Here is a 22,384-nt window from a genome sequence, read left to right as displayed (position 1 = left end):
AGGATCAAGAGCCAGCATGGCACAAGCAGGGATGGAACAGCCAGAACTGGGAGAGAAAGACTGCCTCTTTCCTTAGATTGCCCTTCTGCCCTCCTGAAATCTCATCATCAGCCCAAAATAAGAAACACTATGACCTTGATTTTCCTGATACTTGGCAATGAGGAAATGGAAGACGACCTTCAACTACCATTCATGTTACCAATTAACGTGTGAATTATATCAGCAATCCTGCAGCTCTCCTTTGGTCCAAACCGGTATTCAAAGATGACCTGTCAAAGGGTTGGCAACACCACCACACATCTAGTGTCCACACTTCAATAAGGACATCTTAAGATTTATATAGCTGTGATTACATCAGACCTCCAGAACATGCTGACATTAATATATATTTTTAGGTAAAGGCATAACTACACTTGAAGGTCATTTTGGACTAAGGTAAATTATGACACTAAAGCATAACAACTACCATGAAATACTTAGGATTTTGGGTGCTACTCCTCCAGACAGCTCTCTTCTAGTTTGGATGAGCTAAAAAGCAGGGGATGCTTACTGCAGAAGAACAGGGTGACTAGGGGGAGTTATTCTAAAATAGCTGTTCTGGTTAATTTTCCCAAGTGGACAACTCATTTTTAAATTCACTTGTAGACAGAGGCTTTGAGATGACCATGAGCACAGCAACACATCAGTTCAACTTCACTTTCATGTTTTGACATCATGGAAACACATTCTTTTGAGAGGCTGAATTTTTATTATAATGTTCATTCAAAGCAGATTTACTGCTGTTTATATCCAGACATGAACATGACTGTTTTTAGCAAAACTGCCCCAGTTTAACTAAGGTTTTTTTAAAGAGTTTGACCAAGTTAGGCGAAGGACAAACTTAAAGACAGCTCAAACAGGAAGCTCAGCTCTAAAAATAGAAATGGTTCTACTTCCAAAATGGCAAGTCAGCGGACATGCTAAACATAGGCAAGGGAGTGTTATAATATTTCATTTTTATTTCTAAGAGCCAAAAAAAAAAGCATAAAGAGGGAGCATCAAATACCTTCCTTTTATTTATTTTATTGCACAGAAGCCCTAATCATGGATCAAGGCTCACTCACCAGGCACTCTTCTGATGCAGAGCTCCCCACTGGAAACTCATGACAGAGGTAGAAGGCTACATCCATCATGTTTTAGCCCAGCATTGGTTACGGCCGAGAGCTAAATCAGCATTACAAAAAAAATAAAACCGGTACATATATATTCCTCCCCCTCTCTGCGAGGGAGGAAGACAGTGTGAGTTTTCTGCCAATTCAACTTTCTGAACCACCTCACTGCAAGAAAGAGCAAAGCCCATGCCAGCTCACAGGAAAGGGATAGGAGAGCAATGCCAAAAGTGGGGAGAGAAGGATGAGAATGAACAGGACACCAATTTAGACTTGCTTAACTGGTATGGCAAAAAAGCAAGTTGTTAGATGCAATGGATAGCACAGGGAATAGAGACACTACAGCAGGGCACATAGTAGGCAGCAACAGCAAAAACTAGAGGCCAGTTTAGATGACAAAAAGATGGTCTGGCACCAGAGCACAGTACTGGAATTAGAGGGACAAGTTTCTATTTCCAGACTATCAGGAACATTGGGTAAGTTTTAACCTCTCTCTGCCCTAGGTCCTGGTTTCATGATACAAACTGTTCACCAATACTCAAGAAACTGATGAGGCTTAAATAATTTTTTTAAGCAGGGTCAGCTCCCTGCCTGCTTCACAGCACAGTTCCACAAACATCAGGGTAAGGGATGTGCATCCAGCACCAGCGCCAGCAGCTGGTGTGGGAAATCATACAGTGACACCGAACCATAGCCCCAGCATCCCCTTCTGATATTACAGACTGGAGCTTTTCTCCTTAAACAATAAGCTGTTTAAGAGGCACAAAACCAGTGTGTGTTAAATGAAGCAATGCCCTCTGAAAGTCTGCAATACACCACTTTAATATAGATAGATTTCCACTTCATACGTGCACTGCTCCACCTTAGTATCAGTGGATGTCAAAGTCCCAAAGGGTTGTTTCAGAGCTGCTACAAACCGCTTCAATTTTCAACAAATTAGGTAGAGCCCTCAGACCATAGGAAAATCACTAATGTAACCTTCACTTGAAAAAAAATCCATTCAGAAACTCTGAAGTCTAGTTTCTAATTTTAATTCTGCCCAGGAGAGAACACAGTGCAGCTCCGCAACTTTGTAATTCTTCCTAGCCCTGAGCAAACAGGGAGCAGAGAGAGAAACAGTTCAGAAATCACATTACATACACGACTAACTGCTGGTGTCCCACAAAGAACTAATAGATCCCATGATAAACAAACAAAAACCCACCTGTCAAGTCCTACTGGTCCTGCTTACAGTAAAGTATGTTGCTCTATCATTATTGGTTCTTGGTTGGTAAGAGTATCCTAATAGCACTTGCTCAAGTCTGGAAGGATTTATCTGTACTTCCTCACAAGCTACTATGAGATTAGGGAGTAAAATGAGTTCTGTACAGTACAGTAGCCTCATCAAAGAAAGAGGGATACAAAGAAAACAGGAGAGGTCGCTCAAGGGAAAAGAAAGAAAAAAACAAACACAAAAAGATGAGCCAGTAAGTCTTCAGTGCTGTACTTGGAAAAGAGAAACTTGCTAGATAGAATCGGAATAAATCACTTCAATAAAACAGTGGGGGTTTTTTCTTTTTTTTAAATTGTCCAGATGTTTCCTCTTTGTAGTTCTCACATTTAAAAAGAAACGCAATAGCTAGAAGTCTGGCCAGCTCACACCAACAGTACTTCTAAACCCCTTTGTTGATAGACCATTGGTTTGACTCCATCCTAGTTAGAGGCACTTGGAAGTTCATTTTCAGTGGTAATATTTATTTGCCAATTTTAGTTGAGATCTGACTTAGCAGATTTCCCAATTACAGAGAAGCTTCAGAGCATGAAGAATGTTGGCAGTCCCAACAGCATGACTGTGAGGACATTTGGAACTTGATTTTAAAAACAAAGTGTTTTTAAAAAAATAGTGGGAGATTTTAAAACAAGTTTTGGCCACAAAACAATATGATGGAGGAACTGTTTGTTTTTACAAAGACTGGATCTCAAGCACATGTTGCTGTAATACTGCAAATAGCCTCATAACATCTGAGACAAATCACTGGCCTTGACATACACTGCTTTCTGATTTTCCATTTTTTCCCTTGAAAAAGTTTATAGCCAGGTACATAACTCAGCTCCCTTAAAGCACACATTTTGCTTTTGTATCCTCAGATCAATGGGAATAGCACTGACATGCAATTATTTTACAGTCACTTGTGAGGAACATCCAAGCTCATCCTCATCCTGCAAGGAGCCATCCTTATCTCCTGTCTTCAAAGCGCTCTTGGGATCCCCCTGCTCCTCTCAGCCATCGGAGAGATGTACTGTCTCTTGTGGATCTGAGTCCCTTGATGAATTTAGGGTGTAACTTGCAGGATCCAGAGACTGAGGTACCCTCAGTCTGAATCCTCACAAGCTGAAGAACATGTTCACAAGTTATTTTTTAAAAAACTACACAGACATTGGCCTTCCAAGCCACAAGAACAATGAGGATGCTTTCATTAACTCAGCTTTGGTTAATACTCCAACAGTCCCACTTACATGAAAAGGAAAAAAGCAGAACCCAGAGAGCAAGCCAGGCACAGATCACACCATGGGGCACAAAAGAAACCCTGAGCAACAAGAGAAGAAATCTTACAATGAATGGAAATATTTCATACAAGTACCTCCCCTCCCATGGGATCAGTGTTCACTCCTCTCCCCTAGAAGAGCCTGGTCTACTGCATTTTGAAAAATGCATTATTTGGGCACTAGGAACAGAGCAAAGACCTCACTGCTTCCTCCTTATCCCTCCACACAAGACTTCTGGAGATACAGCAGCTAATGACTCCTGACACAGCTCTTCTGCTCTTCCAAACGTGGCACTCGCATTCACAGGACAAATCCCCACACAGGGGAAGAAGCATACATCTTAATCAAGACTTAGATGCAAGTCTGAGGGCAGACTTTTGCACTTCCTTTGAACAGCCTGTTTAATTTTGGGAAACACTCCTTACAACAAAGTTTCTCTAATGAGCCTCCCTCCTAACTCCTCTTGGTCTCCAATTTCACAACTTCCTTGAAACAAATGGAGCGTTGCTCTATAGAAAAAGCAACACTAGCTCCCTATTCAGCAGAAATGATGGAAAGTTTTCTGAACTGCAGTGTGTGGCTGCTTTGTCCTTCTTTTGTATCTGCACGGCTAATTTTCTTTCACAGGATGGAGAACTGTACGTTGATTAAGACAAAATTTCCCCTACTTGCCCACAGACCACACTACAAGCCTCTCGACTTGCTTTGTAGTTTGATGTGAATTCAACCATGATACAATTTTCAGAGCAGATCAATTTGAGAGGGGGAGCAAACACGCAGGAGGAATGAACCAAAAAAAAAAATCACTAGGAAGCAGTTACTCAGAGACAGTTACCTGGTTTGCTTTCAGCTTTTTTGAGTAGCCAACAAAAAGCTGAACACGTTTGCACAGCCAGCTCAGGAACCATTGTGCTAACACACCACAAGAAATGTATGCTAATATAAAAGAAATGGTTTACATGGTCTCTGCCCTCCCTCCCGCCTTTACCCACCTGATCTGCAGTCACCACCACCAACATTTTCTCTTCTGTGGAGACACCACTTATGATTCTTGATTCAGTACTGAATGAAATTTATACATATGTATATGTAAACTTCTATAAATGTGTGTACAGTTTTTAGTAGATATTAAAAAGCATATTTTATAAACCCATATTTTATAAACCCAGAATAATCATTACCTACAATGCCTGCATCTCTTTCCATTCCCCTTTCATTATCACCTACTTCCAGAAGTATAGATTAGGGGGATTCTTGTCTTCCTGTGAAGTACCTGACGTATATATTCTAATTTTAGCTGGAGTTCCTGGGGACTACAGCAGTATATGTATTTAACAAAACAAAAATGGCTAGATGAAAGATAGAGAGCCTCACACAGCTGATGGCTGCTACGTACACTTGACGGACAGTAATCCTTTCTGTCCTAACTGAATTTAAATTATTTAAATCAGCCTGCTTACATTAACTAGTAAGGGAATTTGTTCCACCCCATCGCCGTCTCCTGCACAGAAGAAAGAGGCCATGGCTCACCACATTCAGTACATCATTTACAGTTTACAGGAAAACTAGCAACTGAGACTCCCCAAATTCTGTCTTCAGCACCGCACTGAACAGGGACCTGAGCAGATCATTTCACCTTTCAGCCCAGTTTCCACCTGGGAAAAGAAGGCCACACTATTTACTGTGCACCATTACACTGTGGAATAGCAGTTACTCCTACAGTGGGCAAAATGTTGCGATGCCAAACTTCAGAAAACTTGCTTAGGTCTCTCCCCTGTGAAAAAAAAACTTCACAGCCAGTGAAATACTCCTCTGCAGGTCTAATTTCTTCCACTGATGTTAAAGAAAGCTCAGTTGCTCACTTCAGTGCGGTATAATGAAGTCCTTAACATCTTATCCACTTAGTCAATAAACCATGAGCAGATGCATGATGGCACACAGCATCTCCTCCAGAACTGATACTTGTCAGCAGCACAAGGGAAGGCTGACCTGCACTTGCAGGGCCAAACCCCCCTATTTATAGAGCTTTTCCCTTGCAAACGTCTGGGATTTAACGATGTAATTTATTCTTTTATCTTTGTCCACTGACACCATGATTATAAACTCATAGTTGAGGCAGAGACCTTCACACATATTTCTTTAAACACTCAATTTGCAACAGAAATTTTTGGCTCAGCTCCTGTTCTTTTGGTGTTTCTAACGAGAAGGCAAAACCCAGCAATAATCAGGTATCTCTTCAGCTACTCCCACCAAAGAAAGCAACAGAATATATATAGAGCCTTGGTTTTCCTTTTACCCTTTGTCCTGGAGATCAAAGCCTCCTGCCAGGTCCTCAAAGATTTGACAGAATCACAGAAATCAAATATTGAAATGATCTGTTAGGTCCCATCTTGTGCATCATCTCTTTGGGCCAGATGAGGATTGCTCTCTGCAACAGTCTTCAAAGCTTTGTCATGTTTGCTTTTTACTGCCATACCTTAATGCACAAATTTTATCACAATTAAAAACTTTCAACTGCTGCTTTCAACTTTACTTGGGTTCTTTATACAAGACAAAAACACCAAAGCCTTTCAACACAGTTTGTGAACACAGCAACTAAATTAAGGGAACCAAACATTTTCTATCTATCTAAGCATTATGGCCCAGTCCAGTCTACAGCATCAGATTTCAATAGCAAAATACATGGCTGATGATGCATTGTTCTCTGCTCCTACACTTATTTTTTTAATTCTATAAATAAACCCTTAGTGAGTTAGTTAAATAAAATCAATCAGTGAGTTGATGTCAGTTGTTAGACCACCCCATGAATAGTATAAATCCTGTACTTGCACTGTTCCCACTGATACAATGCCCAGCCGGGTATGGTGAATTCCATACAACAATGCTGCTGATCCTGCAGAAGTGACCGCATGGTCACAACTTTAACCTCTTCAGCCCAGGGATCACAATAACTGAAAGTCTCTTTTCTTTCTGACAATCCTCGGCATGTTTTGAAATTGCCCCTTTTACCACTAGCTGGGATTGCAAGCTCAACTTTGGGGGTGTATAATACATACCCTGGCACAGAAAGCTACACCAGCCCATAGAGAGAGGAGGCGATGCACATTACAGACCTAGCAGCACCACTTAGGTTTATTTAGTGGTTTATTTAGTTTATTTAGGTATGAGTGTAAAAGCTGGGATTCGATGGCAATAGACCACCAGCCTGTGGCAAGCAAACTGAAGACAGGTCAGCTAAAAATTAAAAATAAAAGCAAATATATCCAGACTAGCCATTACTATTTAGATATAGACACCACACTTGTGCAGGGACTCCACACCTACCCAGGGAGCTCCGGGGCAGACTGTGACAACCCAGGAAGACAAAGGCAGTGCAGACATCAATTACAAGTCAAAGGGCGAGACACTGCAGATGCCACAGAAAAGCAGATACTCTTTTAAATTCAATCAGTGCTGACCCAAGCAAACCACCAAAAAAAAAAAACTAATCAAAGAAAGGAGCTCAGACTGATAGACTGATGCACACATTCATGTATGCTTCCACTTTTTCTCTCCTTTACATGGTTCATAGCTTCCAAAACTACTCAGCGCTCCCTTCTTCAGGTTCTATGATGTCTGTGAAGAATAATATAATGACAAAAATCAAACAAACGAAAAAGTGGAATGCTTTGGCTTTCTGACATCAAAGACTAAAGCAAATGATTGCATTCAGTCCTTGAATTTAGGAATAGCAAAGACTAGAGATGGTCAACAGCAACGACAGAAGCTCTGGCTTTCAAACAGCTTGCTGAGCAAGGCAGTTAGTTACCTTTCTCCTTGCTCAGTCCTAGGTTATCCCTCGCAAGTGTAATTCATTTGTTCTTTAGTGTAATTAGCATAAAGCATTCACACAGATAGGTGTGTATGGTGATTCAAGCAAGCACATCAGGGAAAACTTGCTTTTTCCTTTTTGCCGATCTATGACAGACACCTCTCTGTGCTGTGGCCCAGAACCGCTGTTGGTAGAAGAAGCCAACAAAAGAGGCCTGGAAAATATAAATTATTCTGTAGAGCTGCCTCTTCTGGGCATGAGCAATAAGTCACTCAGAATCACACGGTCTGAGGAAAAATTAGTAATAGCTATTGTGCTGTCCCAACACTTGGCACTTCACATACCCGTTACTCCCCATTATCAGTTCTTCAGCTAACTCCTCCCCCCCCCCCCATTTTTTTTTTGTAAAGACACTTCTGGAGTGTTTCTAGGGAGCTTTGTGACTTACATTTACATGACTAGCAGCCAAGGCAAAAAAATATCAGTGTCTGAGAGTCTCACCAGTAGCCCTGGTTGGGAGTATCCTTGAGATACACTGTTTACAGGCTGGAAGACTAACTCTAGTTACAGAGAAGAATAAATGGACAATGGGTATAAGTTCTCTGAACTTCTGGGAGCCCTTAAAACAAGGGAGTAGGAGAACATGAAAGAAAGAAAGAAAAAAAGGACATAAACCAAGATACTATGCAGATCTAAAGACAACAATCGCAAATGTGCAAAAAGTTTTGGAATAAAACAAAGCCCCAATACTTAACTAGCTACTGCTGTGCACTTGTTTTTCAAGTAGTCCATATGCATATGCTAACACGACCAATACACCAGCATGGCATGTCAATAGGAAAAGTAAGGAGCCTGCAGAAATAACACTTACCAAGCTTTTAGTGCAGATGTGGCAGATGTTTAAGGAGACATTAAGAGGGCCAATGACCCTCTTTATCAAATTTTAAATCAACTTATGAAGAGATGACAGTGACATTCTGTCCTTCAGAATTAGCAATCAAATCTACCTTCAACAATGAAATTACAAAGCTTAATAGTTATTAGATTACAACAGAGTTTTTCTTCTTTCAAGAGTTGTCTCAAGTTCCTAAGCAGGCCAGTAATTCCTCTCCATTTTTCCATTTGTATTCTTGGCTCACAGCCATTTCAGACATCAGGCAAATTCCAACTGCTGAAATTAATCCACTGTCTCAGGTTTAAAGAGTATCCAGGAAAACTTTCATATGGAGGTAGGAGTCTAGTTGTAACCATTACTCCAACCGTGCAGTTTGAAGTGTTTGTTCTTTAAAGTAAAGCTACTGTACATGAAGAGTATTTCATCCATGCACATTATACATAGGTGTACATTCATGCACACTAACGTGCAAGTCATAAACGGTAGGTCATAGACATTACCAAACTAAATTACAGCTGGTATCTGCATTTTTTGAACAATGAAAACAAAAAAGTTCAACAAGCAATGGCAGTGTTTCTTCGGAAGTCTGATGAAACACTAAAGAAATATACACTTAAGCCTAAGTAACCACAAACGATGATCAAAAAACCCACCTTTTTTTCATCCTTATTTTTGCCACAGACTGGAGTTTTCAAAGGGAGATGAAAAAAGCTAGGCTAACAATTGTTGTTATTTCCTTGTGACTTATAGGTACTCAAATATGGAGATGATACAACAATCACATTAGAAATAGAAAGTAAGATTTCAGAATAATTTGAGACCAAAGACTCAGTTACTTCCTATGGAATTTATGTGCTTTGGAAAAACCCAGCACCATCTCTTTAAAATGTTCTATGACAAATGTGTTTCCCCTGATGCGAAGAAGAGAACAAATGATAGGTTTAAATAGCACCAGCATACTATAATGATGAGCCCTTATAAAAACAACAAGTTTACACAGAACACAACATTTTTCAAGCTATGTTCTCTCTCTGTCGACTCCCACGCACATTCAGATGCAGAGAGTTATGATCATTCCATTTCACATTCACAAAACATCATTCCCCTCCCTCCCAGGTTCAGCAGTAAGTTTTGAAAACACTGTGCTTCAGAAACGCAGACACCTGGAGGTTCAGTCAAGATTTGAGGAGTCTGCTAAGAAAAAATGCAGGGACAATCACAGGAGATATTAATAAAACAAGACTCTTCATCTGCTTTATTTGAACATTAGATTGTGAGTGTAACATATATATTAACCTACAACTAGAAAAAAATACCAGCAATGATATGCCATTGGAAATTGCTCATGAGTGTTTCCTGAAGTCATTAGTAGATAATTTAGAAATTTGGCATGGAGACAGGAATTGCCCCCATGTGCTGTCAGTGTCAATGTGGCTCTTACATACAGCACAAATTCCACAGCAACAGCAATGATTTGCCATGAGAACCATGAGTTTTCAGGTATAACTTAGAGTCCATTTCCCAAATATTTTAGACCTTTTGAATCAAAGTTTCCACCTGTGATGCCAGAAGTCAACTACTATATTAAAAACAGAGCAGGTGACAATGCTCTTGACCACATTTCAGGCTCAATGCAATGACTCCAAAGGGAGTTTGTCCAAACACAATAAAAAAAGACCCATGACGTGCAGTATCTGGCCAAGAGCATATACATAGATTGCTGAACCAGCTGTGAGAAACGGCACACTTTTACATTAAAGTTAATCTCACAGTTAATTGCAAGTGTTATTTCTGCTCCATTGTTTTATAAATCTAATTTTATTTATAAATATCCTCCCGGTTTGCTAGCCATGTACACAGGAATTTCCACCCCCCTAATACTTCAAGGGACATCAATCTTGAGGAAATGCAACTCCCACACTTTGACTGTTATACGGGAAAAACAATGTTGTTATGCAACACTACACTGTTCCAAAACATCTCAAAGTCACACCCTCAGCTTCAGCAGTTTCAGAGATAGAAGTGGCAGTTTATCAGCTATGGAACAAATTCACAGAAAATTGCCAACAGGGTCCAGATAATTACAAGGTTTATGCACGAGGCTCCTCTGCAGCAAGAAGAGGTATTCCGTACCTACAAATGTGCACTTGCAGGTATTTAGGAAATTCTTAAAATTTAGGACTTCCAAATACCCTCACATTATTTCCTAATTTAACTGCAGATTGACCAACAGAAATCCTACAAATAGCACTTCCCACACCACTTCCCTAACATTTTCTGCCAAAGAGTTTTGGGCTTTTTTTTCTTCCAGACTTACAAATGATCATAAATTAAGCAACATTGCCAAGTTTTGTTTGTGAAGGAAGGTTATCAGAGATAACCCTTCTCTCACAGATAACCCCAAGTGAGCAGAAATGAGGCACAAGTTCCTCTCCCTCGTTTTTCTTAACTACATCTTTTCCAGACTTGATATTCCCATTGATTATTAAACTCAAGAGTAATCTTCAAAAATTTGTCTTTCAGAATGCAGCAATTGGGCTAATTTAAAAGATAACTCCTGCCATAACACAGGTAGATAAAACCAGTAAATTCTAAATAGCAAGAATGCAGTTAAAAGTCTCCATGGAGGACTGCAACTAACATCCAAAACTCGGCTAGCTCCACAGTGATGACTTCACAGAGCGCAGTATCACTATTCAGTAACAATTTCAGATAAACAATAAATAACACATCCATCTTCAGTAAAAGCAGATTTCAAAGAAACATACAGTATAATCTCCTACTCAAAATGTAGCTTTTCTTAGAGTTAAAAAAAATCCTTTTGCAAAAATTGCTAGGAAACATTTGATGATTACAGTCAGCAATTCTCTGGTTTGTCTCTTACCAAAAAGACAGACAGTTTGCAAAGGTTTGTGCTCAGTCTCTCTTAGCAATCTTTCCTCAAAGCACTGACCTGGCCTGACACTGGTAAAGACTGTGGGGAGAGCACAGGCAAAAGGTGATACGGCTCCAATCATACCTTTTACAAACAGATGCTCTACAACAGATTAAAAAAAAAAAAGGGAACTTGATCAATAGAGCTGCCGCTTTCCAGGATCACAAAAGTGTTTGTAGGACACCTGTTAAGAGCAAAAGCATTCACTCTCTTTCAAATGGCCAATTATCCAGCATAAGATCAGAGTCCGGTCAGCACAACTACTAATTAGGGTTCTCCCAGCCTTTTTAATTTACAAATTGCTTCTCCATGCCTTCTCCCAGATTCTAAGAGTTATCACAAATGTCTACAAACACAACTGGACAAGTATTTCAAAGCAATTCTGTTCTGTATAGACTTAATCCAGTGCATTCAAAATAACTTACCCACTAATAGCTTCACATCTCTGACGGTGAAATCCGGGTCAGGCATTCTATAATTAGCAAAGAAAGCAATGTTAAATACCATCAAGATAAGTATGGGTACACTTTTGTTACCATAATAAAAGAGAAATAAATGTATAGTGCTCTTTGTCCATAATGCAGTAGGTGGAATCAAGCAAGGCCTCTCTGAAGTGTGGACAGTGCAAGTTTTAATGACATACGTAACATCTTTGCATTGGCAAGTGTACAAAAGTTTCTCTACTCATAATGAAAGAGGAGAAGAGGTGTCTTTTCACGCACTCTCTAGCAGTGCTGGAGTGGGAGGGAAGGGAAGGGATTGGGGGTGATTTCAATAAAACCCTAAACCTTTACAGCTTGATCCTGCTAAGCAACTCGCATGGTTTGCAACTGGTGGTGCCTCATGTATATTCCCCAAGGTGAGCATTATCACATTTGCCAGTGGATACAAACTGAGGCATAGAGCAGTAAACCAATTTGTTCAAAGGCACATCATCACAGGTTGGATTCACTACTTAGAAATAAAATATAAAAAATAATGAATTAAAGCCCCTTTGTTTTAATGACTATTCCAAACTTCCTTGCCTGGCAGAAGACAACCTGGCTATATTTGGTGGGTAGGGAAATTGTTGTTCAATTCAAACTGGGCTAATTTAGAGCTAAATTAAATGGTAGCATAATTGGTTCACCAATGTCGATGCATTTATACGCTCACTTCTAACACAGGCAATGTTTTGGGGGTTTAATGTAATCAGACAATAGCCTAGTACATCAAGTGAGTGAGTTTTACATGTCAGGTAGAGAGTAAAATTCTGCAACATATAGACTGGACAGAAAAAGAAAACAAAAACAGTAGTGGGGTTTCAAAGCTGATTGACTTCATCTTAATGACCGTATTTCACCCTTCACATTGCACAAAAACTGACTAAGGAATTGTAATGAAAAACAGCCCTGTGGAACCTGCCAGCTAGGTGCTCTGTCCCTCTTGTACTGCCCTGGGTTGAAGATAAACAACTTGCTTCTGGTCATAAAGGACTTTTGACATGATTCAGTTAGAAATCAGAACGAACCAGCCCATAGGCAAACTTTTAGAGCAATAGTTTTCATTATTAAGAAAACATTGAAAGGTAAAGTTAAAAAATGCATTTACTGTCATGCATATATCTGGATAACTATTTGCCAAATTCTGTTTGCCCACTTTCTTTTACCCTTACCACCTTCCTCTGGTGGGATGCAGAGGCTGGACAATATCTTTTGTTAGTTCTCCGCCAACCCTCACATCTTTGCATTTAGCTGCAGGGGCCCCACAGCTTTGGAATTTACTCCCTCGCTGGAATGAAACAGCCTGAATCTACTGACCTTCAGGGTTCATTCAAAGCTCATCTTTTTTTCCAAGCACTACAAAGTCAGAAGTAGGGGAAGAAGGAAGTATTTGTGGGAGACAAGAACATGCAAGGCTTATCTTCAAATGAAACAGCTTGCCTGTATTTTGTCAGACACAGAACAATTAGATGGCAATCTTTTTCACATTTGTATCAACCAAAATAAAAATCAACCACCAAGATAGGTAACAACCCTAATCCAGATGCATACAAGCAAACCCAGCCTTTCCAAGAGGTCCCACAGCAGCTGATAATAAACATTACTCACACTGGAAGAATACAATCGTCGCTAATAATAAAATTGCATGTTTAGCTCTTTGGAGAGCACACCTGGCATATCCTTGGGGTGTTTTCTCTGCAATCTCAGGATGTATGATACATTCGAGGAAGAGTACAGCAAGGGAAGAATTTCAGGCTTGAACACAGCAGGTTTCAAGTACAAGAACCCATTTTGTGGTTGGGTTGCCTTGCGAGGTCCAGCTTTAATTCAAACCCATTCTGCTGTCTGCTGAGACCATTAATGACTGTACTTCTTCGTCTCCAGCCCCACCCAGCATAACTGCCACACTCACTGTTATACAATTAGGGCTGGTTTGCTACAGCACAATGATAGCCAAAAAAAAAATTATTTGCTTGAATGTCACTGGACCTATACTAATCACTAAGTGTTGGTTCATTTGTTTTTCTGCATATAAATCCAAAACACCAACAATGCAAGAACTGAGCAGAGGGGGGTTTTTTTCCCTCGCTGTTATGCAATTTTCAGGCAAATGCATCTTGCATAAAAACACTATGAATGCTTCCAAAGATTTCATATATCATAAAAAATAGATAAAGAATAGTATAGCGGGCTGGCTTGACTTAACACCAAAATATGGCTACATCTCTACATTTGAGATTTTCTGCAATTCTGTTACATACAAATCATGTTGCCTCAAACAGAAAAGAAATGCAAACACCTTAGTGTTGCACTGGATGCAAACTTGGATTTTAGTAAATGTTTAAAGACTTGCTAGAGAAGTCTCCTATTCAAATCCTCATGAGGATGAGCTCTGGCTAGCATACATATCTGATTAACCACAATACAATGCAAGATGACTGTTGTTCAGATAAAAGAGACATCTCTCCAAACAGCATTCTCTCTCCAAGTTACAATCCTGGAAACAGACGAACAACCCTCTGAGAAAAACAGCTCCTCTTCAGCTAAGAGATCACAGGTGGACTTTCCTGCTTCTAGCCATACAAGTAACAGCTCCGAAATATACAAGAAAGCAATTTTCAAAGTTTCATTATAATAATTTTTTCTTCATTCATCTCATTCCTTGCCATTTTAGAGTACCTCCAAGCACAGTAACCAAACTGTTCAGCTACGCTTTGTACATCTGCCAGGCATAGACATGGAAGCTGACTGCTTAACAGCAAACAGAAGTGGAAGCACATATCATCAGTTATTCAAAACATCAGAAGTCTAAAAATCATCTTCTATCATATACTTTATAGACTACTGTATCTCAAAAGTCACCCTACAGACATGCAGATCACCTAATTTACTGTATAATGAGACACACAGCCTCCTCTGGACAAGAGACAGTAGTGCTAGAAAAGATCCAGTAAAGCATAATTTCCTCCAGAGCCTGAAGTGGAATGTAAGGTTCCTGAGTTTCATCAGCAAATTACTCAGATCCAAAGGCAAACTGTCCAGTCTCCCTCTACTGATGGAAGAAGGCAGGCTATGACACTCATTAATTCAAGCAGTAAATGTCAGGATAAGACTAAAGGTTCTCAACGTTTTGGATCAGTTAGGCAGGTGTCAATACTATTTTGATCTTGCTGGAATACAACGCACACAGCATTTATGTATCTACACATCCACAAAACTCATATATTGCATGCCAGCTACTTTTGATAGATACACATAAGAAGTGGAAATGTAAATAAAAATAAAACGTGTTATCCTGCAGAGTGCCAAATAGAAAAGTTTGCTCATGCATTTCACTTCTGTCATTTAAAATACACATAAACCATTTTTCCAGCCTTCTCTAACTCTAGTGACATTTATGCCCAAGTGCGTACAATTCTTTTACAACATCAAACTACTAAGTCATGCTCTTTTAAAGAAAAAATATTAGAATGTTGAATGTGCTGTAAGAGATTACTGATCTACAAATTCTAGTATTTTAATCCCCCAGAGCAGACAGTATTCAATGATTCAGCAGAGAATGGGAATATAAAAACAATTCACCCAACTAACTGTGAAATGGAGAATTCGACTGATTCCATGCAGGAACCATCCAAAGCTCACGTATCAGATAAAATTTGCTCTTACTTTTGTCAGCATACTAACTCACTAAAAATATCTTCAAAAGAAAAAAAAAAAGCTTCAGTATTTTTACTCTCTTCTCTGACCGTGAATTCCAGCTAGAAGAAGTTGCACACAATGTGTAGATGGTTCACAAAAGGGAAAAAGGGAAACAGCCCTAGAAAGGAGGAAAGATGTCAGAATAGTATTAGAATGATACCATCAGTTGGTAGGAAACTGAGAAGCTGGCTAGTCAAGCCTGGCTGCTGAGACTGTTTTAAGCTCATCACAGCAAACTGAAACACGTATTTCTCCTTCACTATCCAAAGCATTAGTGTGTGACAGAAAGCTGGGTAAGTGACTCCAAAACTCTTGCTGTAGATTAGCATTTACTCCTTTTCTACTTCTTCGCAATCCAGTTCAGAATTCAAAAGACACATTATCCTAACTGCCAGAGCTGCAGAACTCTAACTGAAAATAAAGGCAAGCAGCATTCAGTCCTCCTATTTCTTCACTTCCAATGCATGTTCCAAAACTGCTATTCATTCGACTGCTTTGATAATGCTTACAAAGAGAGGTACCTGATCTTCAGTGATCGTCTTTGAGGCATGGTCATCTATATACATGGATGCAAGCTGTGTATGTGCACGTACACATAAGCATTTGAGACCAGGTCTTTTTTTTGCCTCAGCGAAACACAGAAGTACATCTACAACCTGGTCTGTCTGTGCACGTGGCATATAACCACAAAAGGGGCAGGTACAGAGCCAAAGCCCTCCCTTCTTCAAGGTCTTAAACATTACTGGTGGCTTCCAGGAAGGAAGAGGAATAGGAAGGCTGACTGTGAATGCATCTAAAACCAACACATCTTGAAGAAAAACAAGCCAACACATGACACAAAAAAGCAGATTACTCATTATATGATCTCATTAGCTTGAGGACTCTCTGAACCCCTGGATCAAGAAAGACCAAAGACCATGCTCCAAAGGCCGTATCACACCAGGAGGCTTCAATGAAAGCGCACAGCTAACTGAAATTGGAGGGGAGTGCCAGGTGGCAGTTCTCCAGATTTCAGGCACAGGAACAACGGGGAAGCCAATGATGATGTGTGAGCTGAGATTCCAGTGTTAAAATGTCAAAGGTGAAATTACCTCATCACAGAATCCTAAATAATGAGCTATCAAGATGAAACAGGTATTACATCTTGTTGTTATGGACACCAAGAAACAAGGTATCTTTGTGAAGGATCTTGTGCAACCTTTACAGCACATCGGGCAGCCTGAGTTCTGAAGGCACCACTGTCTGGTACAGGCAGCCATAGGAGACACTGGTCCCAGGCTGGGGTGCTCACTATCCATCTCTGATAATGCCCTGCCATTTGCAGCTGAGGATCTGAAGCCCAGTAATGTTTGTGTCCGTGGGACGCACTCTCACTTCCGCACTTCTCTGCTGATGGAGCACTAGCTGAACAGGTACTGTTGGCACAGTAGGAGCTGAAACATCTCCACAGTTTTCTTCTTGTACTGTACGGAATTTGTGAACTTCCTCACACACAGGAGGAAGATCTGGCTGCTAGGAAGGTACAGCAGTATCTCTGGCTCCTAAACACTCCCCAGTTTCACAGAAGAGCTTCATCCAGAAAAAATTCTTTAAGCTTTTATCATTTGCCCTTTAGAAGCGGCAGTTTAAAACCAATGCATATAGAGAGAGCAGTTGTCTCAGATGATTTTCCACCACCTTCCACAGTAGATATGTCTTTCATTGGACCCCTCCAAGAGAAGCATCTCTTGAAGAAATAAACTGAACAAAAAAGTAGCAACAACCTTCAACAAAAAAAAACCCTCCCTGCCACATTGACCAGAGAAGCCAAAAGGAGGGTCAGAAAAACAGAGGCCCCAAAGCAGCAGGAAAAATGGTTCTAGGAGGGAAAGCTCCTGTATTTGGAGGCTGAGAGGAAGCGAGGAACTGGGATGCCAAGTTGGGTGAGTAGAGTGGAGAGCACAACCCTTAAGTGAGCAGGAATTTCCTGTAAATAATAAAGCTCCTGCTGAAGAAAAAAATTATTTAGCTTCAGGCGATGGTTACATATATACATACAGTGTAAATATACATTCAGACAAGCACTCAATCAATGGAGATGTCGTTGGCTGTCTAGGAAGTAGGCTAGCCAACAGTGTCACGAGTGAACGTAGAACAAATGGTACTTTACGTTAAGGAAACTCAGCTGAGAAGATAAGAAAATGATGCATCAGGAAAGACGATACTATAGTCATGTAATATATAAGCTAAGATTAAGGAGGTGGCTTCTGCAGGTGAAGCATAATTAAGCTATGAATATGGAAGACTTTTCTCTGCTCCTCAGGTTTTCATATGAAGGTTATATGGAAGGCTGTAGACTTCAGGAATATCAAAACAGATGCTTTTGTGTCCCCTCTTGTCCACAAGGAGAGCGGGATTTAAGGATCAATGCTTTCCACTCAACCACACCTTCTTTCAAATAATAAAACAGAAAAATTAGGTTATTCTTCTACGACACCACATAGGAGCATAGAACTGTTTAGAAACTGTAAGAAGTGACCAGCCTTTCTCACTTAATAGCTAGGGTTTCTACCTATCTTCTAAAACATTACAGAATACATGCACATTTTCGTCACAAAATTAGGATACAATCTAGGAAAGGCTTTGCACAAACAAACAAAAAGATGGTATCTTGGTGTTTGCATTTCTTTTTTTAACAAGAAACTAGACTATGTATCCAGGACTAAGTAGAGAAATAGCTGGGCTTAATAACCAAAGAAAAAAATATCCTGGTACAACATAATAGTACAACAAAATAAACATTACTGTAATTACTACTGAGTACCTATTAAGTGCATCCTGTTCAGGGTTCAACATATAAAACTATTTTACTGCATCATGAGAAGCATTACAGCAGCTTCTATTCGCTCTTATAGTAAAAGGACATATGCTTGTCAAATACGCCACACACTACTTCTTCTCTTTCTCTCCTTAAGTTATATTGGGGTGGCTTGATTCTTTTTAATTAAACAATTGGGACTCCTCAGTTCCCTAAACTTTGAGGCGTTCCAGCTGAAACTGAGCAAAGTAATTATGCTTTCAGAAAATTAATTTTCTTTCAGATATAATCAGTTACACAGTCCTAATTTCCAAAAGTATCAAGGAACATTTATCTAAACTATGGATTATGTGACTAATCAAGTATATCATTTAATATTTCTCTCTTAGACACTGTCACTTTTACAAAGAAACTTGCAGGATTCTCTTATTAAAATAACAAATCCTTTATGATTGGACATTAACAAAATGCAACCTCAAAAAGACTCTAATAATACCATGTTTTAACTAGACATTATTAACTATTTACAAAGCTATAACATTCTGAAGAAATACAATTATAATGGAAAACGACAGGCATCATTAGACATTCCACCTGTAACGCAGAAAACAATTGAGAAGTCAAAAATTTAAAGAAGGTTGTTCTGTCATTACAGCATGGATTGGATGCAAGGACCTTTGAATTTTCTTCCTAGTTTTCATCACTGACTTATTTTTGATTGTGTAGTACTACGCTGAATGCACTTAGCTTTTATAGACCTCATTATCTACTTGTTTATAAGTGGAAAATAATCATTTCTCTTCTCAAGGGTGCTGACAGTCTTACTAATTGCAATACATTTTGAGATCATCAAAAGAAATACCACATAGAAGTGGACAGTATAATGGTTATTTTATAAAAGCATTTATTAAACATCAAGATTTGGTTGTAACTTACTTAATTCCCAGTCCATCCTTATTTCTGAAGATAAGGGGAACTCTCAGAGCTTCTCTCTGCACATACTCAAAAGTAAAATCTGTTTGAATAACGAATAAAAAAAATCCAAAATCAATTACAACGGCATTAGCACCTCACATTACATTTTCTCAAAATGCTCCCCATTTCCCTTTGCTCACCACAGAACTCCACTGTCATGTAAAGAAAAATATAAAGAGAATGCATATTTATAGGTCCAAACCGGAAACCAAATGACAGACAATGCTCTCCCAGCTGCTCTCTATTTTTCCTGTTCACTGATGCACATAAAATAGAATCCAGTCAGAGTTTGTCAATTAAGGTCTGGGTTGAAATACCCAGGCTGTAATGAAATACCAAATTAACAGTTAAAAGATAATCCTAACTAAATTACTGCAAATCAGCCTAGTACTTTTGGGGCAAATGTGTAGTTTAAACTGGATGTTTAAGTTTACACATTCTAAGCTATACATTTCTACTTAGGAAAAAAACATGTTTTCTTGTCAGCGTTATCCAAGTATAGCAGAAAGCCCTAATTCTGTGAACACGTAATTTTCTTTTTATGTGAGGGTTACTGTTACTTTCAACAGGGTACTTTTTTTTGTTAATTAATCAGAAACATAACTGCAGGAGCTGACAGACAGAAATCTTATGCAGCTCCTGGCACTTAGGGAGATGGTGAAAAAAGAATAGATTTTATGTGGGAGTCACAGTATAACACACAAGCAAACTGAAAATTAAACATAAGTTTGTTATGTTAACACTGACCAGTATCACCTTGTTGCTTCACTCTGAGGATTACAGAGAACTGGCCTTTCCTGGGGATTTCTTTATGCAGTGGTCTGATACAATAGCAGTGATGTGGGGATTAGAGAGGAAGTTACAAGGCAGCGATTTGGGTGAGCTGTGCCTACAAAACCCTACACTCCATTTGGACCCTTCTGCCACAGAGAGAAGAGGAATTCCTGCAGTGGCCACGTACTGTTTCTATGGTTCTGCTATTCCCCCTTTCTTACAGGAAAAAATGACTTTTATATAGCATCCACACGCTACCTTAAAATGGAAAACATTGCTTGACTCTTTAGCACTACAAAATACACTACACGCTGCCAAATATACTATACGCTTTATGTATTATATTCAGGTACACACAAGTAGTTTAACTTCTCCAAGATTCAGCCAGCAATGTACACGCTTCCTAGGAGAGCATGAGAACCTCAGAGCCGAGCTTATATTGGTAATGTTTCTCTGCTGTAAAAATCCATACTGAAAGAAACAGGGGAAACAGAGGCTAAGCTTCCATGCCTGCAGATGCATTTCCCTCTATTTTTACAACTTTTTCTTTGCTGTATTCAGTTAGTAATTATGACAAGTAGGGATATAATATTCCTACTTAGAGTTACCAAATCAGAGCACTGTAATTATCCATTTACAAAAACATTAAAATTACAGAAACTTTATTGCTACTAGTCTCAAAATAAGTGTAATGAATGCTCCAATTAACTAAGGTTACCAAATAAATATTTCTGTACTAGAGAAATCTTCATTCCCATTAAAACTATTGGCTTTAGGTAAGCAACTAAATAAACCACAGATATTTGTTAAGGACACTCATCCACAACAGAAAGTCAACAAACATCAAGAAGAGTATCGGTGGAAGCTGAGGCAGCTATATAGTCTAGCAGACTAGAGAACAAGTAGCTATGACAAACTGCATTCAAGCCAAAAATCATGCCACTGCCTTGCAGCACCTCGAGGAAAACCTCCAACCCACATTCTTGGCCAAAAAAAAAAAAAAAAAAAAAAAAAATCAAAGAAGAGTTATCGTTAAAAGTAAAACGAGGACATGGGAAATAAAAATAAATAAATATATCGCTCAACCAATTCCATGTGTTCATATAAACTGACTTTTTTATTCTTACTAACCACTGTCATTGTTTTGCCTAGATTAAACTCCTGGATTTATAGAAAAAATAAACCAATAGTAAAAATAAAACCAGAGCAAATAGGAAGGCAGACTCTTTCTTCGTAATACCCCAACAAAGCATTTAAATCCCTTGTGGGGTCGAACAAAGCAGACACAGACCACAACAAAATAACAAAAGACACTCATTTATTTTCAAGTTCCCTAGAAAGGAGAAAGCTACCCAAAGATTGTAGAGCTGCTGAGCTAGGGGAGCTGTGGATTGTACTATAGTTAGCATGTAGCAATAGCAACCACTGGAGTATTTGGAAGTTGAGGGTAGAATGCAATCATTTTCTGGAAAATTAATTAACATTTTCCAGCTAAAAAAATAGGTGTTTGTGTTTTGTTTGGAGGAAGAGGGGTCAGGGTTGAGCTTATCTCCTAAACAAATACCTTCCTAAATAAGATAGGTATTTAATTTCTCCACCACATTAACTTTTCTAAAAGGAGCTTAAAATGCTCATGCAAAACTAAGCCTAGGGGAGAAAAGGAAATTTTCTAAACTAGATTAGTGGCTCCACAGTTATAGCCATTTCAGGAGGATTACACCCAAAACTACTCTTTCCTGAGAAAGCCAGCTTAGGCAGGGAGTCCTCAATAAGGCCGAGTTTTGGTGATAGCCATCTGGGATTCAGGATCCGTTTCAACAATGCCGCAGTAAATAAAGGTGACTTGCACCCCCCACCCCCCGGCCCGTTTGATTCCCGGGCAAACTGCTCTCCTTCTCCTTCCTGCCAGGCAACCATGCTGCAGAGCTGGGCTGTCTGGCTTCGCCTACCGCTCCGAAATTTAAGTCACCTAAGCAAACCAAAGAACTTTGGGGAGGGGAGCGTTGTAATTTAATATATGATAGAAAGACAAAGAAGTTATTGACTTTAAAGTCTCCGACCCCGGCGAACAGGATCATCAATTGCATCCTTTTGGAAAAGGGGTCCTGGATTCAATAGGGGGCGGAGGGCGAGCAGGAATCACCTCCGGCTAAGTGGGGGCTGGGGTTTCTGCCTCTCCTTTGCCAGGACCTAATTCCCGAACACCTCGGTGGTGCGCTGGGGTCACGGTAGCGGAGCACGTTGGAGGCGGGGGGAGCGCAGGGCTCTGCCGTTTATCACCACGCCGCCTCCCAAGCACCACGTCGGGGCACAAACAGCCCTCCGGGTGCGGGGGGACAGGA

General features: G+C 39.7%; 1 protein-coding gene across 1 annotated transcript in view; it reads right to left on the bottom strand.

The window, feature by feature from the left end:
• KDM2B (lysine (K)-specific demethylase 2B) overlaps window positions 1-19,272 on the bottom strand; it is a 114,796-nt gene extending 95,524 nt beyond the window's left edge. The window contains exons 1-2 of the mRNA XM_010582185.1: window positions 19,230-19,272; window positions 11,741-11,787 (exon numbers count right to left, since the gene is read on the bottom strand). Of these exons, the coding sequence (XP_010580487.1) occupies window positions 11,741-11,786 (46 nt within the window). The 5' untranslated portion in view covers window position 11,787; window positions 19,230-19,272. The remainder of the gene's footprint in view (window positions 1-11,740; window positions 11,788-19,229) is intronic.
• Window positions 19,273-22,384: the final 3,112 nt, after the last annotated feature.

This window comes from Haliaeetus leucocephalus, unplaced genomic scaffold (assembly GCF_000737465.1).
Source record: "Haliaeetus leucocephalus isolate CR32 unplaced genomic scaffold, Haliaeetus_leucocephalus-4.0 Scaffold840, whole genome shotgun sequence".
Lineage (NCBI taxonomy): Eukaryota > Metazoa > Chordata > Aves > Accipitriformes > Accipitridae > Haliaeetus > Haliaeetus leucocephalus.
The sequence above is the reverse complement of the archived record's forward strand: the minus strand, read 5'-3'. Positions and strand labels throughout refer to the sequence as shown.